This window comes from Phytophthora sojae (genome assembly GCF_000149755.1).
Source record: "Phytophthora sojae unplaced genomic scaffold PHYSOscaffold_1, whole genome shotgun sequence".
Taxonomy (NCBI): Eukaryota; Oomycota; class Peronosporomycetes; order Peronosporales; family Peronosporaceae; genus Phytophthora; species Phytophthora sojae.
Window position 1 is genome coordinate 8,363,243 of NW_009258115.1, and position 18,968 is coordinate 8,382,210.

The window sequence follows — 18,968 nt, forward strand, 5'->3', positions numbered from 1 at the left end:
CGGCCACCTCTAGAGCAGCATCAATATACCTGCTGCGACTTAGAATAACCGCGGTAGGCTCAAACTTTTTCTAGGAACGGTAAAACGAAGCAATTTCGGCATTGCTTCAGCGTTCCGGATTGATAAAAGCCGTCGGTGTAGGCCGTTGCCTCGGCAACAACACTCTATAGAAATGGGCGAGCTGTAGGGCAGATATCGTAAAGCTGACAAACAAAGCGAAGAAGTGAAGCTGCTTCTACGGTTATAGAACTGCTTTAGCACTGACATACAAAGTAAGTCAGCACTCCAAGTACACCTTTGTTGGTTGTAGCGATTACCCATTTTTCTTGAGTGGGATACGGTTCCCCATTACCTGACCTGTGCATAAGTGAGAGGGAAAATGCTCTGTTTGGCTATATATTGATGATTTGGTGATTACAACTTCGCAGTCATCTATCAATACCGCGAAATATGGATGTTTTGTGTAGTTCACCAATCAGGAAATGATAGTCAAAACAGTGGGCGGCGTATCTGTTGGACAATGGCTCGTGGTATCAAGCGCATCATAACGCCATAGCGAGCGCTGGAGTTCTTGACACTGTTGTTGCGTTACTGCGTACGGGGAACAATCGGCAGAAGGAGCATGCAATTTGCATCTTGGAGAACTTGCTGGTCAATGGTGAACGCAGACAGGCGGTATTAAATGCGGGAGCAATTCCTCCTGTTGTAGCGCTTCTCCATGAGGAAAACGAGATGGTAACGGATGGCGCGGTGCGTGTGCTGTCTTCATTGACCTCGAGTAGTAATGCGCGCTCTGCAACTGCACGGCGATTCCACCACGTGTCGAGCTCCTTTAAACTGGGAGCAACGAAACGAAAGCACAGGCTACATTTGTTTTAGGCAAACTCGACGTGTGAAGCCCCCAACACAAAAACGATATACTCAGCCGAGGGGCTAGCTTCGGACGAAGGAGTCATGAGCGCGAAAGCGGACGTTTGAGTCTGCGTTGCACAAACTTCGCGAAGACAATGGCCGCAGTACTAAACGAAGGCGCAATTCGTTACTGAAGGTCGTAAGTCGAGACGTGAACAAAGAAAACTAGCGGGCATTTGCATGTTTTTAGAGCTATTAGTTTCTTCGACCCTTCTACCTCCTCATTTACTGGCGCCATTGTTAATCACCGCGTGAACGAGGGGGGGCTCCACTACTGGCGATCATTTTCCTGTAAATTATTGAATTGGCTAGACGGTCTACTCTGTCGGTGCTGGTTCCCTCTGCATATAACGGGGCGGTGCCTTACTCAATGGTGGTCTTCACAGTAGAGTGTCTACTCCGGCAACAGTACTGTGGGACCAATGTTCTGGTGTTGGACGCTCACTTCACGTCCAATCTCCGCTTTAGCTGGCTCGTTAGTTTGGGCTAATTGGTATAGCAGCCTCGAAGCGTGTCCCGGTTGTTCACCTGACCCGGACCGAAGCTTGTCGACAAGAACTTCAACAATCCCAACGCATGCGATCACTTGCTTGATCGAGTCATTACTGCCAGAAGAGAGAAGACACAGAAAATAGACTAGTTCCTCCTCGTCTCGGTCGATTTCACAAGCTGGAAGAACTTGGCTAAAGCGCCACTGCTTACCACCCAGGTCACCACAGCAGCATCATTTCTACTCAGCCGTTTTAGTGCGCTCATACCTTCGAGCCTCTCATCCGAGTATGAATTGTTCGACCAGCATAGATATGAGATAAGCGACAAAGCGTTGCCATCCACAAGCGCTTTCTTCTGAACCTCGCTTCGAACATAAGACGGCAACATTTTCGCTCCAGACGCATTCGCTACTCCTGTTCCATTCCGAATTTTGTTGATGCAATATGTCATTATTCTCGTGAGTATCCCGTGTTGAATTCCCATGGGATCAGCAACAATTTGGTTCAACTCCTGCAATGCGTCCGAACATGTGACCCGCGTACTCAGCTGCTCAATGGCTCTGCTGTTGACCACCTCCTCCATTATCAAAGAACTCTGCTCCGCCAATTCAAGCAGCTTCCAGACTGTCAGGTAACCGCCATTCGTCCTGCCGATAAAGTCAACAAACGCTTGAACAACTCCACTCCTGACCATTGCTCGTAGGAATGCAAGGTTGTCGTCTGCAAGATACCCCAACCACCTACTTGGATCGGACACATCTTCCGCGAATCGAAGCTGTGTTACAACCGCCTGCACCGCTCCTCTATCCGCAACTGCTTGCTTGATCGAGTCTTTACCTTCTGCTAGGCATCTCAAAAGACGAACGTTGTTGTCAATCGATCTTCCAAGCTGGAGTTGATTTACGACGAGTGCAATCGCTTCACTGTTAACGATCGCATCCCTAACCATCCCGCCAATTTCGACCAACTGCATCAGACCAAGCGTAGGCGACAAAGATTGACTCACCGGACCAGAAGGCATAAAAGGCAACGAGCGCCAATTGATCAAGTCCAGATTTGTTTCATCACGAAGTTGATCGATAAAAAAATCGACAGCGCCTTCAGCCACAATGCGTGTTCTATAGAAATCATTGTTTTTTTGCAAACACACACAATCCCCTCAAGGCCGTTTCCCTCAGCTCTTCGTTATGCAACATCTCGGTGAGGTACCTGTTCACTCCACTATCCGCGACCTTTTTCTGGACGTCAATGTTGTCTTCCAGCAGTATTTGTAATGCTCGAAGGGGTCTAAGTCGGAGCGAAGTGGCTTCAGTTCTAAGAAGGACGATGAGATCCGAGACGGTCTTGCTGCTAGCGATAGCTTGCTTGACCATATCACTGTCATGTGCCAGACTCGACAACGTACACACTGCATCTGACTGCTCATCATCGTTTCCAGTCCAAACGATGTTTACAAGGTGGTCAATACCACCCCCGCTCACTATTGCCGCTTTATACTCGTCGCCAAGTACACCCAACAACTTCGTTGCATTTTGCCTTATGGTTGATTTGGTGGTAGACTTCAGCAGCGACACGAGATGAAGAATTACACCCGATAAGGCGAGAACAGACTTCGCATTTTCATTCTGTTGACAGAGGCAGCACAATATCTCCAATCCGTTGGCCATCTCGCTATCGGTAGCTTCTACTAGACACAGAACAAAGTGCATAGCGGTGGTATCATTTTCGATACTGCGATGGTAAATGTGGTTGTTTCGTCCAATCTCGCGCAGCAAGTCCACAGCATCGTAGATCCCCACACTTGGTACACGCGCAATAGCCGACCAATCGCACTGTTGGCCACCATCGCAAAACAAAAAGAGTCGTTGTTCCTTGCGAGTTGACGCAACGCTTTCAATGCGCCCACTTCCGGTCATTCGTCTGCGTATCAAGTTGATTCACATGGCCAGTAATGAGCCCGCTGTTCATCACCGACTGAGTGGCGGGTTCATTATTTTCAGCGAGGTGAGACAACAGTCCAGACCATTCGAAGATCAGATCGCTTTCGTCGTTCTGAATCCATTGTATGACTTGAGTGTTGACGCCGCAGTTCGCAACCATTTGCTGGATAGTCGGACTGCTTTTTGTGAGCTTTGTCAAAATTGACACTGCCTCCGAGTTGTTCACGTTTGTTGGAGACGATAGCTGTTGCACAAACTTCGTAAAAGCACCGGTGTTTGCAATCGCTTGGCCCACAGCTTCATTATGCTTTGCAAGTCCGCATAAAACCACCAAGGCATTTGATCGTTCTTGGCTTGACTCCGACGAAAGCTGCTTGACGATAACTCCACTATCCACGATAGCTTGCTGGATCCCATCGTTGTCTTCTGCCAGCATACAGAGCAACTTCACAGCGGTAGGTAAGACTGTCGTTGAATCGTTCTGAACTAATCCAATGAGCCGTCCGAGTGCACAACTGTCCAGATTAACGATTTCGCTTGGGTTGTCAAGTCGAGCTGGCTAAGACGCAAATGTGACTGCTGTAGTTGGAGAGTAGCACTCTCGCCTCTGCGATTCTCCCCAGCTTGAGCTTTACCGTCATGCTCGTCTTGAGCAAGCACTTCCAACTTCTCCAGTACGTGCTTCAGCGGAACCCGTTTTGATGGGTCGAAAGTAGTCATTGACACCACTAGCTCCCATACATCAGCATTAATCTCATCTGGCTTTTCCTGGATCTCCCCACTTATTAGATTCTCACGGACACTAGCATCGTCTAAGAACGCGAACGGCGGCTCGCCAATAGCTGCTTCGATCATGCACATCGCAAACGAGTACACGTCGAACGCAAACGTAGCCCGCTTTTTCAAGCACTCGGGCGCACGCCTCCTGACACCGACTCACTCGATGCAGTCTTCGACAATGTGGAGCACGTCCGCACCGAACTCAGACCGAAATCGGCGAGCATTGTGTGTCCATCAGCGCTCACCAAGATGTTGTTTAGCTTCAGATTGCTCCTTTTTTGTGGATATAATCCGGCCCGAGCGCCACCTGGTACAGCAATGGCCACATCTGGCGCTGGTTGCTGTCCGAGGGAGCTAGATACGTGCGCAGGTTCCCATTCGTCGCATCCTTGCACACAATAAAGGGAGGAGAGCTGATGTGGCAGGCACCAAATATCTTCGCGATGTTCGGATGGTTGAGTTGGTGCCAAATGTGTATCTCCTTATTAATTTTCCGCTGCGAACATTCATCCATCACCACGTCTGTCATGCCCAGCACCTCTGGTCTGCTTGAGCAAGCAAGCCAGAGCGATGTGGAGCAAAGGCTCGGGCTTGCTTGTACGTGGCCAGAGGCTTAACACGCATGTGATTGCTACCCGAGAGGGTCAGCAGTCACAGCGAACATGCATTTAGTCAAAAAGAAAAGAAATCAGAAACAGTGAACATGTATTTAGTAGGAAAGGCATGAAAGCAACACAAAGAGGTGAGGACAAACACATAGGTAAGAGACACAACAGAAATAAGCAAAGATCGCCCTGTGCTCATCTAGGAGCACAGCGAGGAATGCATGTTAGGCTAAGGATTCATTCGCAAGTACACCTCGTGTCCCGCACTTCGATCTCAACAACCAAGTATACACTTCCTCACCTGTCGACCAACACTCTTCACTTCAACCACCTTCACCCCGAAGCCGAACACGACAACGTCGTCCACCAGAAAGCACTTGACCACGACTTTCGTGCCGGGCCCCCACACACCGTGATGAACCGACCCAAATGACCCACGAGCGAACGGCGCCGTCTCGAATTTCACTTCATAGGATGGTAGGAACCACGGCGGAAGAAGTGCTTCTGTTACTTGAGCTGCATTGACGACTGTGGCTAAGGTCGACGTCATCATCCGTATGATATCCTCACCGTGTCGCTCTTGCTGCTCTTCCAGCTCATATCGCAGCGTCAACAGTGCTTCCACTTGGGCGCGGGGGGTCCTAGAGATCCCGAAGCACCACGGCATTATCCCTGGTTGTCGCAGCGAGGACTTCTTTGATCACAGCAACTCGTCGTCCCACAGATCTCTCCACGGCGTACTTGTAGCGACTCCGAGCGTCCCAAACAGCGCCGCTATAGTCTCGTTGACCTGAAGAAGCTCGGTCGTAATGGCCCAGTGCTCCACGATGCGGAACACCAACTTCTTCCCTGCATAGCGCTGCAGATAAGCCAAAAATGGTTGCCACAGTAGCCTTGAACTTGTCCAGTGCGTCTTGGGGTATTTGTTCTTATCCATTGTTTGAAGCTCGTTGAATATCTGCATCAGTCGACCGTGCAGGTGCTGGCACGCAGCTTTAGCTTTCCCCATCTTGTAGCACAGAGCTAAGATCGTTGACAGAACTTCCTCGACTGGATCAGCTCTAGCTAGGATGAGGCTCCGCACAGAAGCCATCGCAAAGGAGGACGCCGCCGTGGACTTGGGTGAATGCAGGGGGCAGTGAGGAGCAGGAGTACCGGGGGTGACTTGCAGCTTCGTGTACGTTTAAGGAAAGGGAGTCGTTTCTCTCTAAATATGCGAACCTAGCCTCGCAAGAGCGTTATATTACAAGCCTTCTGTAATATCACGCCAAGACCATCTTTAAAGATCGGTTAAACTTGAGAGATGAGCTGTTCTATGGAATGGATTCATGTTTGAAGAGAAATGAATGGAGCCACTCCATAGTCGACTGACGGAGATCCAGAAGAGCTCCACCATTAACGAGAGAGCGCGTCACGACCACCTTTGCTGCAGGCCCCACACTCCGTGGCGCAAAGATCCACAATTCACAATTTCACAAAGGTGCTTCGTGAGATGTCTACCGGGCAACCCAACTTTTTCTTTCATTTCGCAGTTAGGTACATAGATATCACTTAGTATTCTCCCCATGTACCGGGCAACTCAATCTACTTCCTCATCTACTTATTTGGTATATTTCGTCGATCTCCGATATAGTAGTATCGACTGTTCAAGATATGCAGTGCGGTCTCTGCCATTTCTCGATCAAGATGCTTTGACCTGGCCTTGAACTGTGCGATCAGCCCCAGTCCCCCAGCATAAGTCACTGCCATTCTGTTAGCTTCGTTTCTTTCGGAAAGAGCTCCCAGCGTCGACGCGGCTCTCGAGATCTGATCGTCGGTTCCGACTCCAAGAAGCTCAATGGACAGCTCGATACCGCCAGAAGCAGCAATTGCGTCCTGGATTGGTTGGTTCTTCTTCGCCAAAGTCCCTAACGCAGTCACCGCGTCTGACTTCTGCTCCTCTGTACCGGTGCGGACAAGATCCAGAAGGAGCTCAATCGCACCAGCTCGAGCTGTCGCTGTTTGTTTCCGTGGGTTACTCAAAGCGAGGTTACGTAGAGCCTTTGTCGCTGCTGCTTTCTGACCATTCGTTCCATTGGCAACGAGCTGTAAGTACAGCTCAATTCCCCCGGCTTGGTTGATTTCCCACTGACGTGAAGGTTTCCCCCATGCAATACGGCTCAACGATAAAAGCCCTTTCTCCTTCCGCTCATCCGTTCCATTATAGACAAATTGCATAAGAGTCGGGATGTCCATGGTTGTATCTGGTACAACAACCGACGATACACTTTGGGAAGACTGGCTAGCGGCTGTCGACGGAGGTGATGCATCACTGGCAGCACTTCTACGCTTATCTGACACAAGTGTACTAGTGCCAGCTTTGGAAGGTGCTTTTACGGTTTTCCTTGGTTGGTCCATTTCTTCAAACTCTTTCAACCGGCCAATCACGCTAGTGAGCGAAAGGCGTTTTGCAGGGTACGCATTCGTCATCGCAACCACCAACTCCCACTCGTTGTCGTTCAATTCCTCAGGCTGTTCCGGTATCAAACCATCTTTCAGGTTCTCACGGACAATGATGTCGTCCAAGAGAGCAAAAGGAGGCTCACCCATTGAGGCCTCGATGATGCACATTGCGAAGGAGTCGACATCGGAGGCGAAGGTCGGCCGTCTCGTTAGGCACTCAGGAGCGCTCCAACGCAGCGCACCTGTCACTAATTCACCTTTAGAGCGCGTGGAACAGGACCGCATAGTACTCAACCCAAAGTCTGCCAGCTTCGCCAAGCCATCCGCCCCCACAAGGATGTTGTTGAGCTTGAGATCGCCATGGACGACCCCCTTTTCGTGAATGTAGTCCCGCCCGAGAGCTGTTTGGTGCAGGAGACGCAACATCTCGCGCTTACTGCAGTTAACTCGGGATTAAGGCACCGAAACACGTAATCTACGGTACTGTATGTCGTAACTTACGACGAAAAAAGTAACTACGAGTTTGTATTGGCGCGCCCTGTCCGTAACAAGAGAAGTCCCATCAGACATATAAGATTGTAGAGATCTATGGGGGGAACTTACGGCTCTTGCTGCTGATACCGCAAAAAAACACCCCAATGCAAATCGTGTTTTTTATCATGGACATACTTTGGCCCAGACTGGCAGCTGGGCGGGGACGGAGGTCACCCACGCCAAATTCCCAAAGCTCCACGAGTGCTCTAGGAAATGGAACGGCCTGAAGGCTCCACGAAATATCATTAAGTGAAGTTGGGCTCGTTGGAAAGCCTAACGGCAAGGCTAGCTCTACGATGAGCCCAGACTTACCTATAGTTAAGGGGGCCTGTAACGGGGTTACACGAGAGTTACCCGAAGGGTTATGAAGTGGGTACACACTGTAGAACCTAAATCAGTAGGAGAATCAGTACATGGCTTCAGAGCCACTGATTATGCATATGACTAGGGTTCACTATGCTAGATAGTGAACCGGATACATTTACACCGTAGGCGGCTTTGCCGCAATAAAGGGAAATACATTCAGTTTGAGATTCACACAGCTAAGAGTTAAGGGTTGACTCTTGGAGTCCGTAAGGTGTACGGACTCGTACGTTCTGGTATTAGAACGGGCTATCTTAAGCTGAGACTCTGTGAGTCTGTTAAGCTTCCTCTGACGCAAAGCTACGGCAGCCCCGCTGCACTTGGTAGCACTCGTAGTCAATCCGACACCTGAGTCTGTATAGACTGGCCCTCTGTGGAGAATGGAGCAGTTCGCTCACTTGCCCCCGAACCAGCAGGATGCGCTTGCTGGGCCCGGAAGGCGTGACGCAACTTGCGCAGCAAGGCCCCGACGCGGTGAACGCGCGTCTCGAGGCGTTTTCAAGCAACGAGAATGCTCTGCTAGAGCACTTCCAGCAGAGGATGGCAACGGCCGCGGCGCCCCAAGCGCCCGCTTCGTCATCTGACGCGGAAACAAGACCCAAGCCGCTCATGTTGAGCGTGAAGACCTTCGAAGGCAAGGGGGGTGAAAGCTTGATGCTTTGGACCCGTGAAGTTGAGATGGCTATGAGCTCAGCTATACTCCGGACGGAGTCGCAGCGCGTGGCACTAGCTATCTCGAAGCTCGGTGGGCGAGCAAGAGAGTGGGCACTAACGTCCGGGACGTCGGTCGAGGTGGCCTTCCCGACGTGGCACCAGCTGAAACAGCAATTGTCCCGAGTGTTTGCTCCGCCTAACGAGGCGTATCGCGTGCGCTCACGCGTCCTGGCGACCAGGCAGAGCAAGACGGAGTTGATGGACTATGTCCAAGAGTTGAGAATTCTCATTGCTGGTATGTCTGCTGACCCGTTGCCGGAGGCAGTCACCGTTACGGTGTTCATGGAGGGTCTTCGCACTGGCGTTGCCAGGACGGAGGTGTTCCGAACCTATCTAAGCTCTTTTGAAGAGGCTGTGAGCGTCGCATTGAATGCGGAACACAACGTTAAGTCGTCACGGCTTGGGTGGAATGCGTCTTACGCTAGCGCGTCGAATGGTCCGGAACCCATGGACTTCAGCTATGCTGAAGACGAAGAAGCCGAGCTTCGTGCTGCTGAGCAGCGTCGCGGTATCCGCAGATGCTTCATCTGTTCTGACACCCGTCACCTTCGTGCTGGGTGTCCGCTGCGCCATCAGCGCCAGGCTTCGTCAAGCCGCTCTTCGAGTTCGAGCCAGGGCTCTGGTTTGTCTCGGGGAAACGAGAAGTCTCAGTAGGCGCGGGGCGGCCTACTGGGGAAGAACTAAGTTCTATTGAGCCTCGGCGAGATGGAGGACGCCAGGACTTAGCCCCGAAGAGAGCCGTACTCTCTAACACGGAACGTGTACGCAAGCCGGGCTTGCTAGTTGTCCAAGCTTGGGTGAAGGGCTTCCCCAAGCCATGGACGATTTTGATCGATTCGGGAGCGTCGGGTAACTACGCCCGGCGTTCTACGATGGACGGAAGTCAGCTTTACGCTGAGGCGCTGGTAGCGCGCGGAAGTGACAACGTCACTGTTCGTCTCGCGACGGGCACTCGTGTCACGGTGCCTAAGGTCCCTGTGGACCTGGGCGTGAAGTTTTTGGATTTTGATAGCGTGGAACGCTGTCTGGTCTTAGACCTCGATTCGAGATATGGTCTCATCCTTGGTATGGCGTGGCTGGAACGCCACGAGCCTTGGATCGATTGGAGGTCGAAGACCCTTGGTACTACGCACTTCTCTCCTGGCGGAGCATTGGCGAGTCATGAACCCACCTCTGCTAGGAAGCAGAAGCGCTTTTGGCGCGAGCACTGGACCGAGTCGGTCAATGTGCTGGACATCGGAGTTCCCGAGTTGGTGGACACTGAGTGTGTCGAGAACGAGCGTTCCGAGCGTGGCTCGCGGACGGCAGGTGGAGCGGCACGAATTACACTGAGCGGGCGTGCGTCTGAGGGCGATGCCCTGCTGCGTGCCGATGAAGGCGCGGTCGTCAGGAAGTCGAGTGAAGATGGGCGTTGCCCGGACCAAGGATGAGGAGCGGCACTAATTCCGCTGAGCGAGCGTGCGTCTGAGGGCGACGCCCTGCTGCGTGCCAGCGACGGCGCGGTCGGTATGGTGCCGAAGCACAAGGGGCTTTGCCCGGATGAAGATCGTGGAGTGGCACGTAATCCACTGAGTGGAGGCTGCGGATCGTGCAGCTCTTCGCTGAGTGTCGGTAAAGACACTGGAGCTCCCCCGGAGCTGAACGAGGTGGTGACACCTGGCGTCAAGACGCACGCGAAATCACGGAGGCCTTCAGGGCGGACAGTGTCCATGAAGAGGAGGCAGCGCCGCAAAGCGGTGGCTGCGAGACGCAAGACGTCTGCGATCTCACGAGTCGAGAAGGGCGTGTCGAGCGGCGAGGCTCCACGCGAGAGCGAGCAGCTCTATACACTCGTGAATGGAGTGATGGGCGACGTCGACGGAGGTATCAACCTCGACGACTTGCCCTCACTGTCTGCCCTCCTGGAGCTGGACGAGATGTCCTTGGCCGAGTTCGGCGAAGCCTTGAAGGCTGGAGACTTGGCCGAGGTAGTGGTCATACGACCCGAAGAAGACTTGAACTCGTCCTCGCTTCTGGATGAAGCTGTCCTGGAAGACACCAAGAAGGCGCTGAATGCGCGGAGCGGATCGGCGATCCTGAAGGACCCGTCGGATCCCTTGTATCAAGTGGTAAAGGATTATCAGGACGTGGTCTCGAAGGAGCCGCCCTCGGGGCTACCACCGGATCGAGGTGTTCGACACGAAATCGATCTCGTTCCGGGAACGAAGTACTGCGTGACGAGGCAGTGGCCCTTGCCGAAGGAGCAGTGTGACGTCATTGACGCGTTCTTCCGTGCGAAGCACGAGGCGGGCATGGTGCGTGAGAGTAAGTCTCCACACTCTACGCCGACGTTCTGTGTCAGAAAGCCGAATGGCAAGTGGCGTATCGTACATGCTTTCAACAAGCTGAATGCCGCTACCATCCCGGCACAGACGCCGATTCCTCGGAAGGATGTTCTTCAGAACAACATGACAGGATGTACGATGTACAGTGCGCTCGACTTGGTCGATGGATATTACCAATTGCTCATGAGGGCGAGCGACATTCCTCTCACCGCGGTGAGTACTCCGAGCGGCATGCTCTGGGAGTGGTTGGTGATGCCCCAAGGGCTTTCGAACGCGCCGACGACGTTTAATCGTCTTGTGACGCAGCTCTTCAGGCCCCATCGGGGCGTACGCGCAAACGTACTTCGATGACATTTTTTGTCCACAGTCGTGCGGAGCACGGAAAGACTGATATGGAGAACCATGTCGAGCACCTGCGTGGTGTGCTCGAATGCATGCGTCAAAACAAGTTGTACGCCAACATTGACAAATGCATCTTCGGAGCGGAAGAGATCCCCTTCTTAGGGTGCTTCATCGGGAAGCGTGGCCTGAGGGCCGACCCGGTCAAGGTCAAGGCCATTGTTGACTGGCCGGTTCTCAAGAACCAGAACGATCTTCGCAAGTGGCTTGGCTTGGCCAATTACTTGCGCAAGTACAGCGAGAATTACGCTGAGATGGCTCGGCCACTCTCCAATCTCCTGAAGAAGGATGCGGAGTGGTGTTGGGACACCGAGCATCAAGATGCGTTCGCGGCTATTAAGGACAGTCTCCTTCATGCGCCTATTCTGGCTTTGCAAGACCCCGCTCTTCCGTTTAGTGTCGTCTGTGACGCCTCGGACTTTGCCATCGGCTGTGCACTGCTGCAAGCAGACGCCGAGGGGCGCGAGCGCGTGGTGGCGTTCGAATCTCGCCAGCTGAAGGCTGCGGAGAAGAACTATCCTGTCCATGACAAAGAGCTACTTGCGATGAAGTATGCGCTCGTCAAGTTCAGGGTGCACCTGTTGGGCTCTCAGCCGTTCGTGATTTACACGGATCATGCGTCGTTACGCACTGCGACTCAGTCGCCTCACCTCTCGCAAAGGATGGCCCGTTGGCTGTCCTTCTTCGCGGAGTACAACTTCGAGGTGAAGTACAAGCCTGGCAGGCAGAATGTCCTTGCGGACGCGCTGTCGCGCAGACCGGATTATGAGCTGGCTCATGTAACGACCGTGACTTCGTCATTACCGGATTTGATCCGAACGGCTTATGCCAAGGACGACACCTGTGTCGCGTTGCTGAAGGCTCTGGGGAGCAAGGAGTTTCAAGACTCGGACATGGAATTGTCAGCGCGGCTACACCGCTATTCCCTCGATGGTGGCCTGTTGTTCTACAACACTGGCCCCGAGGATACGCCCCGCGTGGTCGTCCCTCATGATGAGGATCTGAAGTACCGCATCCTCTATGAGGCACACGACACGCCGCTGGCCGGCCATCTTGGCCGTGAGAAGACCTACAGCTCGGCGAGCACCCACTACTGGTGGCCGAAGCTGTACAAGTGGACGAGCACTTATGTGCGCACGTCCAGCGAGTGAAGTCGTCACCTCATGCTGCAGCGCCGTTGGCGAGTTTGCCTGTCCCTTCGGGCTGTTGGCAATCCATGAGTATGGACTTTGTGTTTGGCCTGCCGGCGGACGCGGCGGGCAAAACTGGAGTCGTGGTCTTCGTGGACCGACTGAGCAAGATGGCTCACATTGCGGCTGGGCCGGATACCATCGATGGTAAAGGTACAGCAACGCTGTTTTTGGACCGAGTGTTTCGACAACACGGACTCCCTGAGTCGATTGTCTCGGACCGAGACCCCCGCTTCACGGGCAGCTTCTGGAGCGCGGTCTTTGCGGTTCTTGGCACCAAGCTGGACATGTCCACGGCGGACCATCCGCAGACCGATGATCAGACAGAGCGCGTGAATCGCGTCGTCGAGGACGTGCTCCGCAGCATTTGCGCCGAGACGCCGAAGCGCTGGAGAGCCATACTGCTACTCGTTGAGTTTGCGTTGAACAACGCCGTGCACGCCTCGACAGGCTACACGTCGTTCTACGTGAACAGCTTATCTCATCCCCGCGTCCCGCTGACACCGCCACGTGGTGGCCTCGGGCTTGGTGGGGGAGGAGAAGCCGATTTAGCTGATCGGCTAGCCGATGTCAGCCCGGCTACAGTTCGTAAACATGTTGACGTTTTTTGTCGACGCGTCTGAGTGTCTTCCGACATGTTCGTGACACAATGGCTGAGAGCCAAGACAAGCAAAAGGAACATGCAGATGCCAGGGGCAGAGGCAATGTTGAAAGTTATGAGGTCGGGGACCTGGTGTTGCTTAATGCTAAGAACCTACCTACACATGCAGTGTCTGCCGTCTTCAAGACGAAGTTGCGCCCGCGCTTCATCGGACCTTTCAAGGTTGTGGCCAAGAAGGGGCTTGCGTACACGCTCAATCTTCCGAAGAAGATGCGGACGCACCCCGTCTTCTACATGGGCTTGCTCATGCCGTACCAGGACCCGACGCAGGTGCAGATGGAGGCACCGAGGGTGACGAGGTCACAGGCGCGGAGGTCGCGGTCGTCGAGGACGCGACCACCTACATGGGCACCGCAGGCACAGGCGGAAGAATCGGCGCCGGAGGTGCCGCGGGCACAGCGGGAGCCGCAGGCGCAGGAGGCGCGGCAGTCGGAGCCTGCATGCGGGCCAGGAGGTCGAGCTGACCCTGAAGCACAGCCCGCTGACGCTGTAGCTCCCCGAGCTCCCGGCCACGTTGCTCGTCGCGATCGCGATAGTATCGCGCCCAGTCCTCCAGGGCTCCCAGACCGCTCGAGGCATCTCGATCCATCGCGTCCGCTCGGCGAGCTCGTCGAGTTCGGTGGCAGTCCGGACCAGACGTGCATCGACGTTATGGATATGATCCCGAAGGCGACCCGCCTGCTGCCGCACCTCCAAGAGCTCACTTTGAGCCGCAAAGGACCCCACAGCGGCCTCCACCGGCCCGACTCGATGAGCATGGGAATCTACATTACCATGTGGAGCGCCTCCTGGCGAAGCGGCGGTGCCGGGGTCAAAACCAGTATCTGGTGAAATGGCGAGGGTACCCTCACTCCGAGAACTCATGGGAGTTTGAGGTGCCCCTCCGCCAAGACTGCCCAGACGTCGTGGACGCTTTTGATCAGCTTGATCGCCAGCGCCCCGAGGGCTCAAGGCCGGCACGCCGGCCGTCCCGCGCTTCCCGGCAATAAGCTGGGGAGCTGCTGGGTCAGCCACATTGCTCCGAGGCAGACCCTGAGCCACAGCGCTCACTCCCTCGCGGGAAGGAGCGAAGCGCGCAGCGTTAAACTGGGTCTGCGGCTGGGCGAGTGCCGAGAGGCTGCGCTTGGCTCGGACCTTCGCGAAATCGAAGCGGAGCTTGCGTTCAATGCGAACATCCACATCACTGAAGCTGGCTCGGAGAGCGTCCATGGAGCTGAGCTTTCGGTTGTGCTCGGCCCAAGACTCGAACTGAGCTTCGTACTCAATTGACTCATCCCCCGGACTAAGTACCACGGGGTACGTCCGCATGGCGGGCACGAAGTTTTGCTGGGCTTGCAGCCGCAGCCTCTCGCGATACTCCGCGACAGTCGTAGACTGTGGAGTGAGGAGCCGCTCTCGCAGAGACGTACGCAGTGCGAGCTCCTCCGGAGTACGGGCCGCGGGCCCAATGGCGTGCAGCGCGAGAGACTGCTGGAACGCCCGGCGACAAGCCTCCGCGGGGTCGCGAGGCCGGAAGCCGTAGTCGGCATTGCTGGGGTTCAGCAGAGGCTGCAGCTCGGGGCGCTGGGAGCGCATGGGAGCCATCTGGGCCGCAACCTGCTCGGACTGAGCTTCATCCAAAGGGTTGGAGATGACGGGGCCCAGGGGCACGCCCTCACCACGAAGTGGCGAATACCGTGACTCAGTGAGCGCGCGCAGCTCGTAGAGGCCGGAAGAGCGTTCAGGGAACGGGTTCGGAGATCGCAGCGGTGGTCGCGGCTCCTCCCTCGACGGCGCAGTGCGCTCTGCAGGTGGACGGCTCGGCGAGTGCACAGGAGACGTGTGCGCGGGGCGCTCTTGATCGCGACGGCTCGGAGAGTCAACTGGGGCGGCGAGCCTTCTTCACGGCGTGTCGACGGTGTGGGCGAAGCGTCGCCGCGCGCGTCGCGTGAGTGGGGACGCATCTCCTCGGTTCGGAGAACCCTCCATGAATTCGTCCACATCGCCCTCTTCACCAAAGAGATCCCAAGGATCCATGATCTGACGGGTTGGTGCTCGAGGAGAGCTGGGGCTTGCGTGCTGCGAGCTGCGCTTCAGGCGTTGCGCCGCGAAGTACTCGGACACCGAGAGTCTGCAAGGCGTCGAGGGTGTGCGCGCGGGCGCTGGCGTTCGCGGAGGTGCGGAAGCACGCAGTGCAGCAGCACTAGAGGAGCGAGGCTCCGAGGCGGATCTCGCGAGAGGCTGTCTGCGGTCGAAAAACCAAAAGGCTTTATGACTTGAAGTCATGTGAGGGCGCGTTGCGCCGAGAAGTTCTCAGAGAAGTCCACGCGATGTGGATTGACTCGTTTGAGCAGGAGGCTTGACGGAACAAGACCCGGAGGTTGACCGTTAAGCGTGAACACCCGTGTCCACGGTTTGGTGGGGAAGAGTGTAACGGGGTTACACGAGAGTTACCCGAAGGGTTATGAAGTGGGTACACACTGTAGAACCTAAATCAGTAGGAGAATCAGTACATGGCTTCAGAGCCACTGATTATGCATATGACTAGGGTTCACTATGCTAGATAGTGAACCGGATACATTTACACCGTAGGCGGCTTTGCCGCAATAAAGGGAAATACATTCAGTTTGAGATTCACATAGCTAAGAGTTAAGGGTTGACTCTTGGAGTCCGTAAGGTGTACGGACTCGTACGTTCTGGTATTAGAACGGGCTATCTTAAGCTGAGACTCTGTGAGTCTGTTAAGCTTCCTCTGACGCAAAGCTACGGCAGCCCCGCTGCAGGGCCCCAGGTTCGGTATGGGCGAATTTGTGAAATCCTGGAAATCGCTTTCACCTGTCCCCCTCCTCCGGCTTGTAACCCTAACCCGCATTGAGACACATAGATAACCATACCGGTACAACCCACACAGTTCGTGATACCGCAAAACACACTTAGCGCTACAGTCTTGCGGTATCAGCAAAACTTCTCGGGAACTTACGACATAAAAGTCGAAAACGACGCGAAGTACGCCGGAACTTACGACATTGAACGTAGATCGAGTGCATACTAATCCCAGATGGTGGATCAATAGGCCCGAAGACGATACGACGACGCCCTGATCCACGATAAAATTCCGCGCTCGGCGATCGAGAGTCAGGTTGCCCAACGCCTGCGCTGCGTGCATCTTTTGCTGATCGGCGTCATCTTGAAGAAGCGTAACCAAAGGGGGCATGGCCACTTAAGGATGATGCCCCGAAAACATTGGCTAACCGTTGAATAAGCCAACATTCGCGCGGAGTGCGTCTTCGCATCTTCAGATCCATCCTGAAGACGAGCAGCGAACAGCGGAAGTCCGATTTCGCCTGTGATTTGAACTTGATGCACCCGGCTAACAGTCAGATTAGCCAAAAGTCGAATTATGTGACCTTGTAGTTCGCTTGCTCCTGATCGAAGTAGCTTGATCAGGTCGGGTATGGCTTCCGCATCGACGATTGCATCTCTGTTCGCATCGCTGTCAAATGCAGCGTTGCCCAGTTCCCAGTCTGAATAAAGGCGGCGAGAACGCGACTCGGAGCTTACGAGAGATGGAATGGCGGCAATAACAACGTCCGACTTGCTGTTCTTGGAAGGCGACTCAACGCCCAGCACGATTGCTCCTTTTGTCCGACCCTGCCCGTTTGCAAGAGTGCGACCAGCGGAGCTATAGCCACATTGTGAGTGATCACATCGCAGTTCGTCTCATCCTCAGCCAAATTCCCAAGTGCGTGTGCTGCCAACATCTTCTGATCGTCATCTTCAGTCTTCAACTGCGTAACAATGCGTGGAACAGCTCCAGCGTTCTTGAGAGTCTCATGACCACCTGCTGCGGCAATACACGCACAGTAAAGCCACAGCCGGCAGTTTGTCTTCGTCCTCATCATCCGACAACCTTCTTGAAAGTGAACCGCATTCTTCCAGCGTAGTACCACGTACAGTGCCCTTGAGCTCGCTTAACGTCGTATCTTCTAAGCTGGAAGCCAACTTCGTTAATTTGTACAGACATCGGAGGGAGCATAGCTTCGTATAATGGCTGAGACCATTCTTCACCAGCTGAATAAAAGCAGGAACCCCATTCGCCTCGACTATTGTCTTGCGTTTTCCAGGGTACATGCACGCAAGCAAGAGAAACAACAGGGCTTGATCTTGCACCCGTGGACCCGCAATGAGATCAGGAACTGTAGTGTCATTGGAGACAGAAGGGGAGCTTGGTAGGGCAAGCGTAAAAGTAGGCTACGTTTGTCCTGCGGCATTGAGAGCTTCAGAAGTGGCTTTGGCAACAAAAGCTTTCAGCTTGCCAATCACCTCGTGGAAATGAAGTCGGTTCAAAGGATCCTCGTCAATTATGTCAAGCACCATTTCCCACGCTTTCTCGTTCATCTCGTCAGGCTTTTCTGGAGTAGCCCCATAGCCGCGAGTAGGGTCTACCAAGGGAAAAGGAACTTCACTCGTCACAGCTTCAATGATGCACATGGCGAATGAATACATTCTTGTAGAACGAGAGACTTGTGGGCTATAGAGCTGGATTGAGAATGAAATGAAATAGAGAACCTGAGGGCTTGGAGGCCCGAGCTACTTGCGCTACTGGATTTCTGCCCTGACTCTCACCGAGTGCTGCCGCTTGCACCAAGTCCGTATCTCACACCTCCCCTAAGAGACCGAGGCTCTCAAAAGCACTGCGCTCTTGCAGGTGCTACGTAGGTCAAGATTGCACAGACCACTAACACGCTCGGCGTCGCCTGCAACCGTAAGCTAGGAAACACCGATGTACTTTGTTCTGGTCAAAATCAAGAATGATCCGTGTTGTTGTGTAGGGGAAAGCTTCGCAAGCCTCAAAACCCCCGCAGACCTATTTTGACTATACTGGTCCCTGCTACGAGGGAGTGCACTCGTGCACGAGCAATTCCTAGAAGTCCGCGGACATCTCTCCGGAATTCTCCCTTGCAGTCACCGTCACTCACAACCACCACTTCAACTTAACTGCCGGACACACACTCCGCAAGTATGTTCCTGCAGCCATAGCGACCTGGCTCGCAGCTAAGTCTCGTATCCCCCGCAAGCGCAGCGACTCGGATCGTCACCCGAGCGCCATTATACCAAGCCGCACAGGCTTCGCTTGTGACCGAGTTGAGGAGTGGAGAGAGACTTGGTCAACAAGTCAGCGGGATTTTCGCCAGTCGGAACATACTCAATAGCCATGTGGCCCCTAGATCACGCGTCTTTGACCGCATGAAATCGTATGTCGCCTGCTTCTGAGCATTGGCAGATCCTTCACGCTTGATTCGGTGCCGGAACGCTGTCAATCTGCAGAGTGAGCTTGATCGGGGGCTGGTAGCCCTTGAGAATTTCGTCGAGTACGAGCTTCACCCACTCGGCCTGCTGAAGACCTTCATTGACCGCGATGAATTCTGCTGCGGTGCTCGATTGGTTGACCACAGTCTGCTTCGTCGATGCCCACGCGATGGGTGCGCCGTACAGGAAGGTCACGAAGCCGGACACCGATTTTCTGTCCTTCCGATCGTTCGCAAAGTCTGCATCCGTGACAATGTCTAATCCTTCGCACAAGGGGTTGATGATAAGCTGCGTAGCCTGAGTCCCGAAGAGGTATCGGAGGTG

General features: G+C 54.1%; 6 protein-coding genes across 6 annotated transcripts; all 6 read right to left on the reverse strand.

The window, feature by feature from the left end:
• Positions 1 to 1,306: 1,306 nt before the first annotated feature.
• PHYSODRAFT_294399 (hypothetical protein) lies at positions 1,307 to 4,204 on the reverse strand (the record flags this gene model as incomplete). The annotated part of the gene is made up of 6 exons (XM_009518068.1): positions 1,307 to 1,581; positions 1,671 to 2,370; positions 2,410 to 2,521; positions 2,556 to 3,323; positions 3,379 to 3,829; positions 3,979 to 4,204. The coding sequence occupies 6 exons, from the start codon at positions 4,202 to 4,204 to the stop codon at positions 1,307 to 1,309; spliced, it is 2,532 nt and encodes an 843-aa protein (XP_009516363.1).
• A 1,224-nt stretch (positions 4,205 to 5,428) lies between these two features.
• Positions 5,429 to 5,821, reverse strand: PHYSODRAFT_294400 (hypothetical protein; the record flags this gene model as incomplete). Its single annotated transcript, XM_009518069.1, has 1 exon — positions 5,429 to 5,821. One exon carries the CDS (start codon positions 5,819 to 5,821, stop codon positions 5,429 to 5,431), a length of 393 nt encoding a protein of 130 aa, XP_009516364.1.
• Positions 5,822 to 6,324: 503 nt separating this feature from the next.
• PHYSODRAFT_472230 (hypothetical protein) lies at positions 6,325 to 6,945 on the reverse strand (the record flags this gene model as incomplete). The annotated part of the gene is made up of 1 exon (XM_009518070.1): positions 6,325 to 6,945. The coding sequence occupies one exon, from the start codon at positions 6,943 to 6,945 to the stop codon at positions 6,325 to 6,327; it is 621 nt and encodes a 206-aa protein (XP_009516365.1).
• A 225-nt stretch (positions 6,946 to 7,170) lies between these two features.
• On the reverse strand, positions 7,171 to 7,596 carry PHYSODRAFT_470129 (hypothetical protein; the record flags this gene model as incomplete). The annotated part of the gene is made up of 1 exon (XM_009518071.1): positions 7,171 to 7,596. A coding segment is annotated over one exon (426 nt), but the record flags the coding sequence as incomplete, so codon positions are not given.
• A 6,099-nt stretch (positions 7,597 to 13,695) lies between these two features.
• Positions 13,696 to 14,930, reverse strand: PHYSODRAFT_468991 (hypothetical protein; the record flags this gene model as incomplete). Its single annotated transcript, XM_009518072.1, has 2 exons — positions 13,696 to 13,872; positions 13,923 to 14,930. 2 exons carry the CDS (start codon positions 14,928 to 14,930, stop codon positions 13,696 to 13,698), a joined length of 1,185 nt encoding a protein of 394 aa, XP_009516367.1.
• A 1,586-nt stretch (positions 14,931 to 16,516) lies between these two features.
• PHYSODRAFT_294402 (hypothetical protein) lies at positions 16,517 to 17,825 on the reverse strand (the record flags this gene model as incomplete). Its single annotated transcript, XM_009518073.1, has 4 exons — positions 16,517 to 16,704; positions 16,742 to 17,016; positions 17,197 to 17,559; positions 17,590 to 17,825. 4 exons carry the CDS (start codon positions 17,823 to 17,825, stop codon positions 16,517 to 16,519), a joined length of 1,062 nt encoding a protein of 353 aa, XP_009516368.1.
• Between the last annotated feature and the right edge of the window lie 1,143 nt (positions 17,826 to 18,968).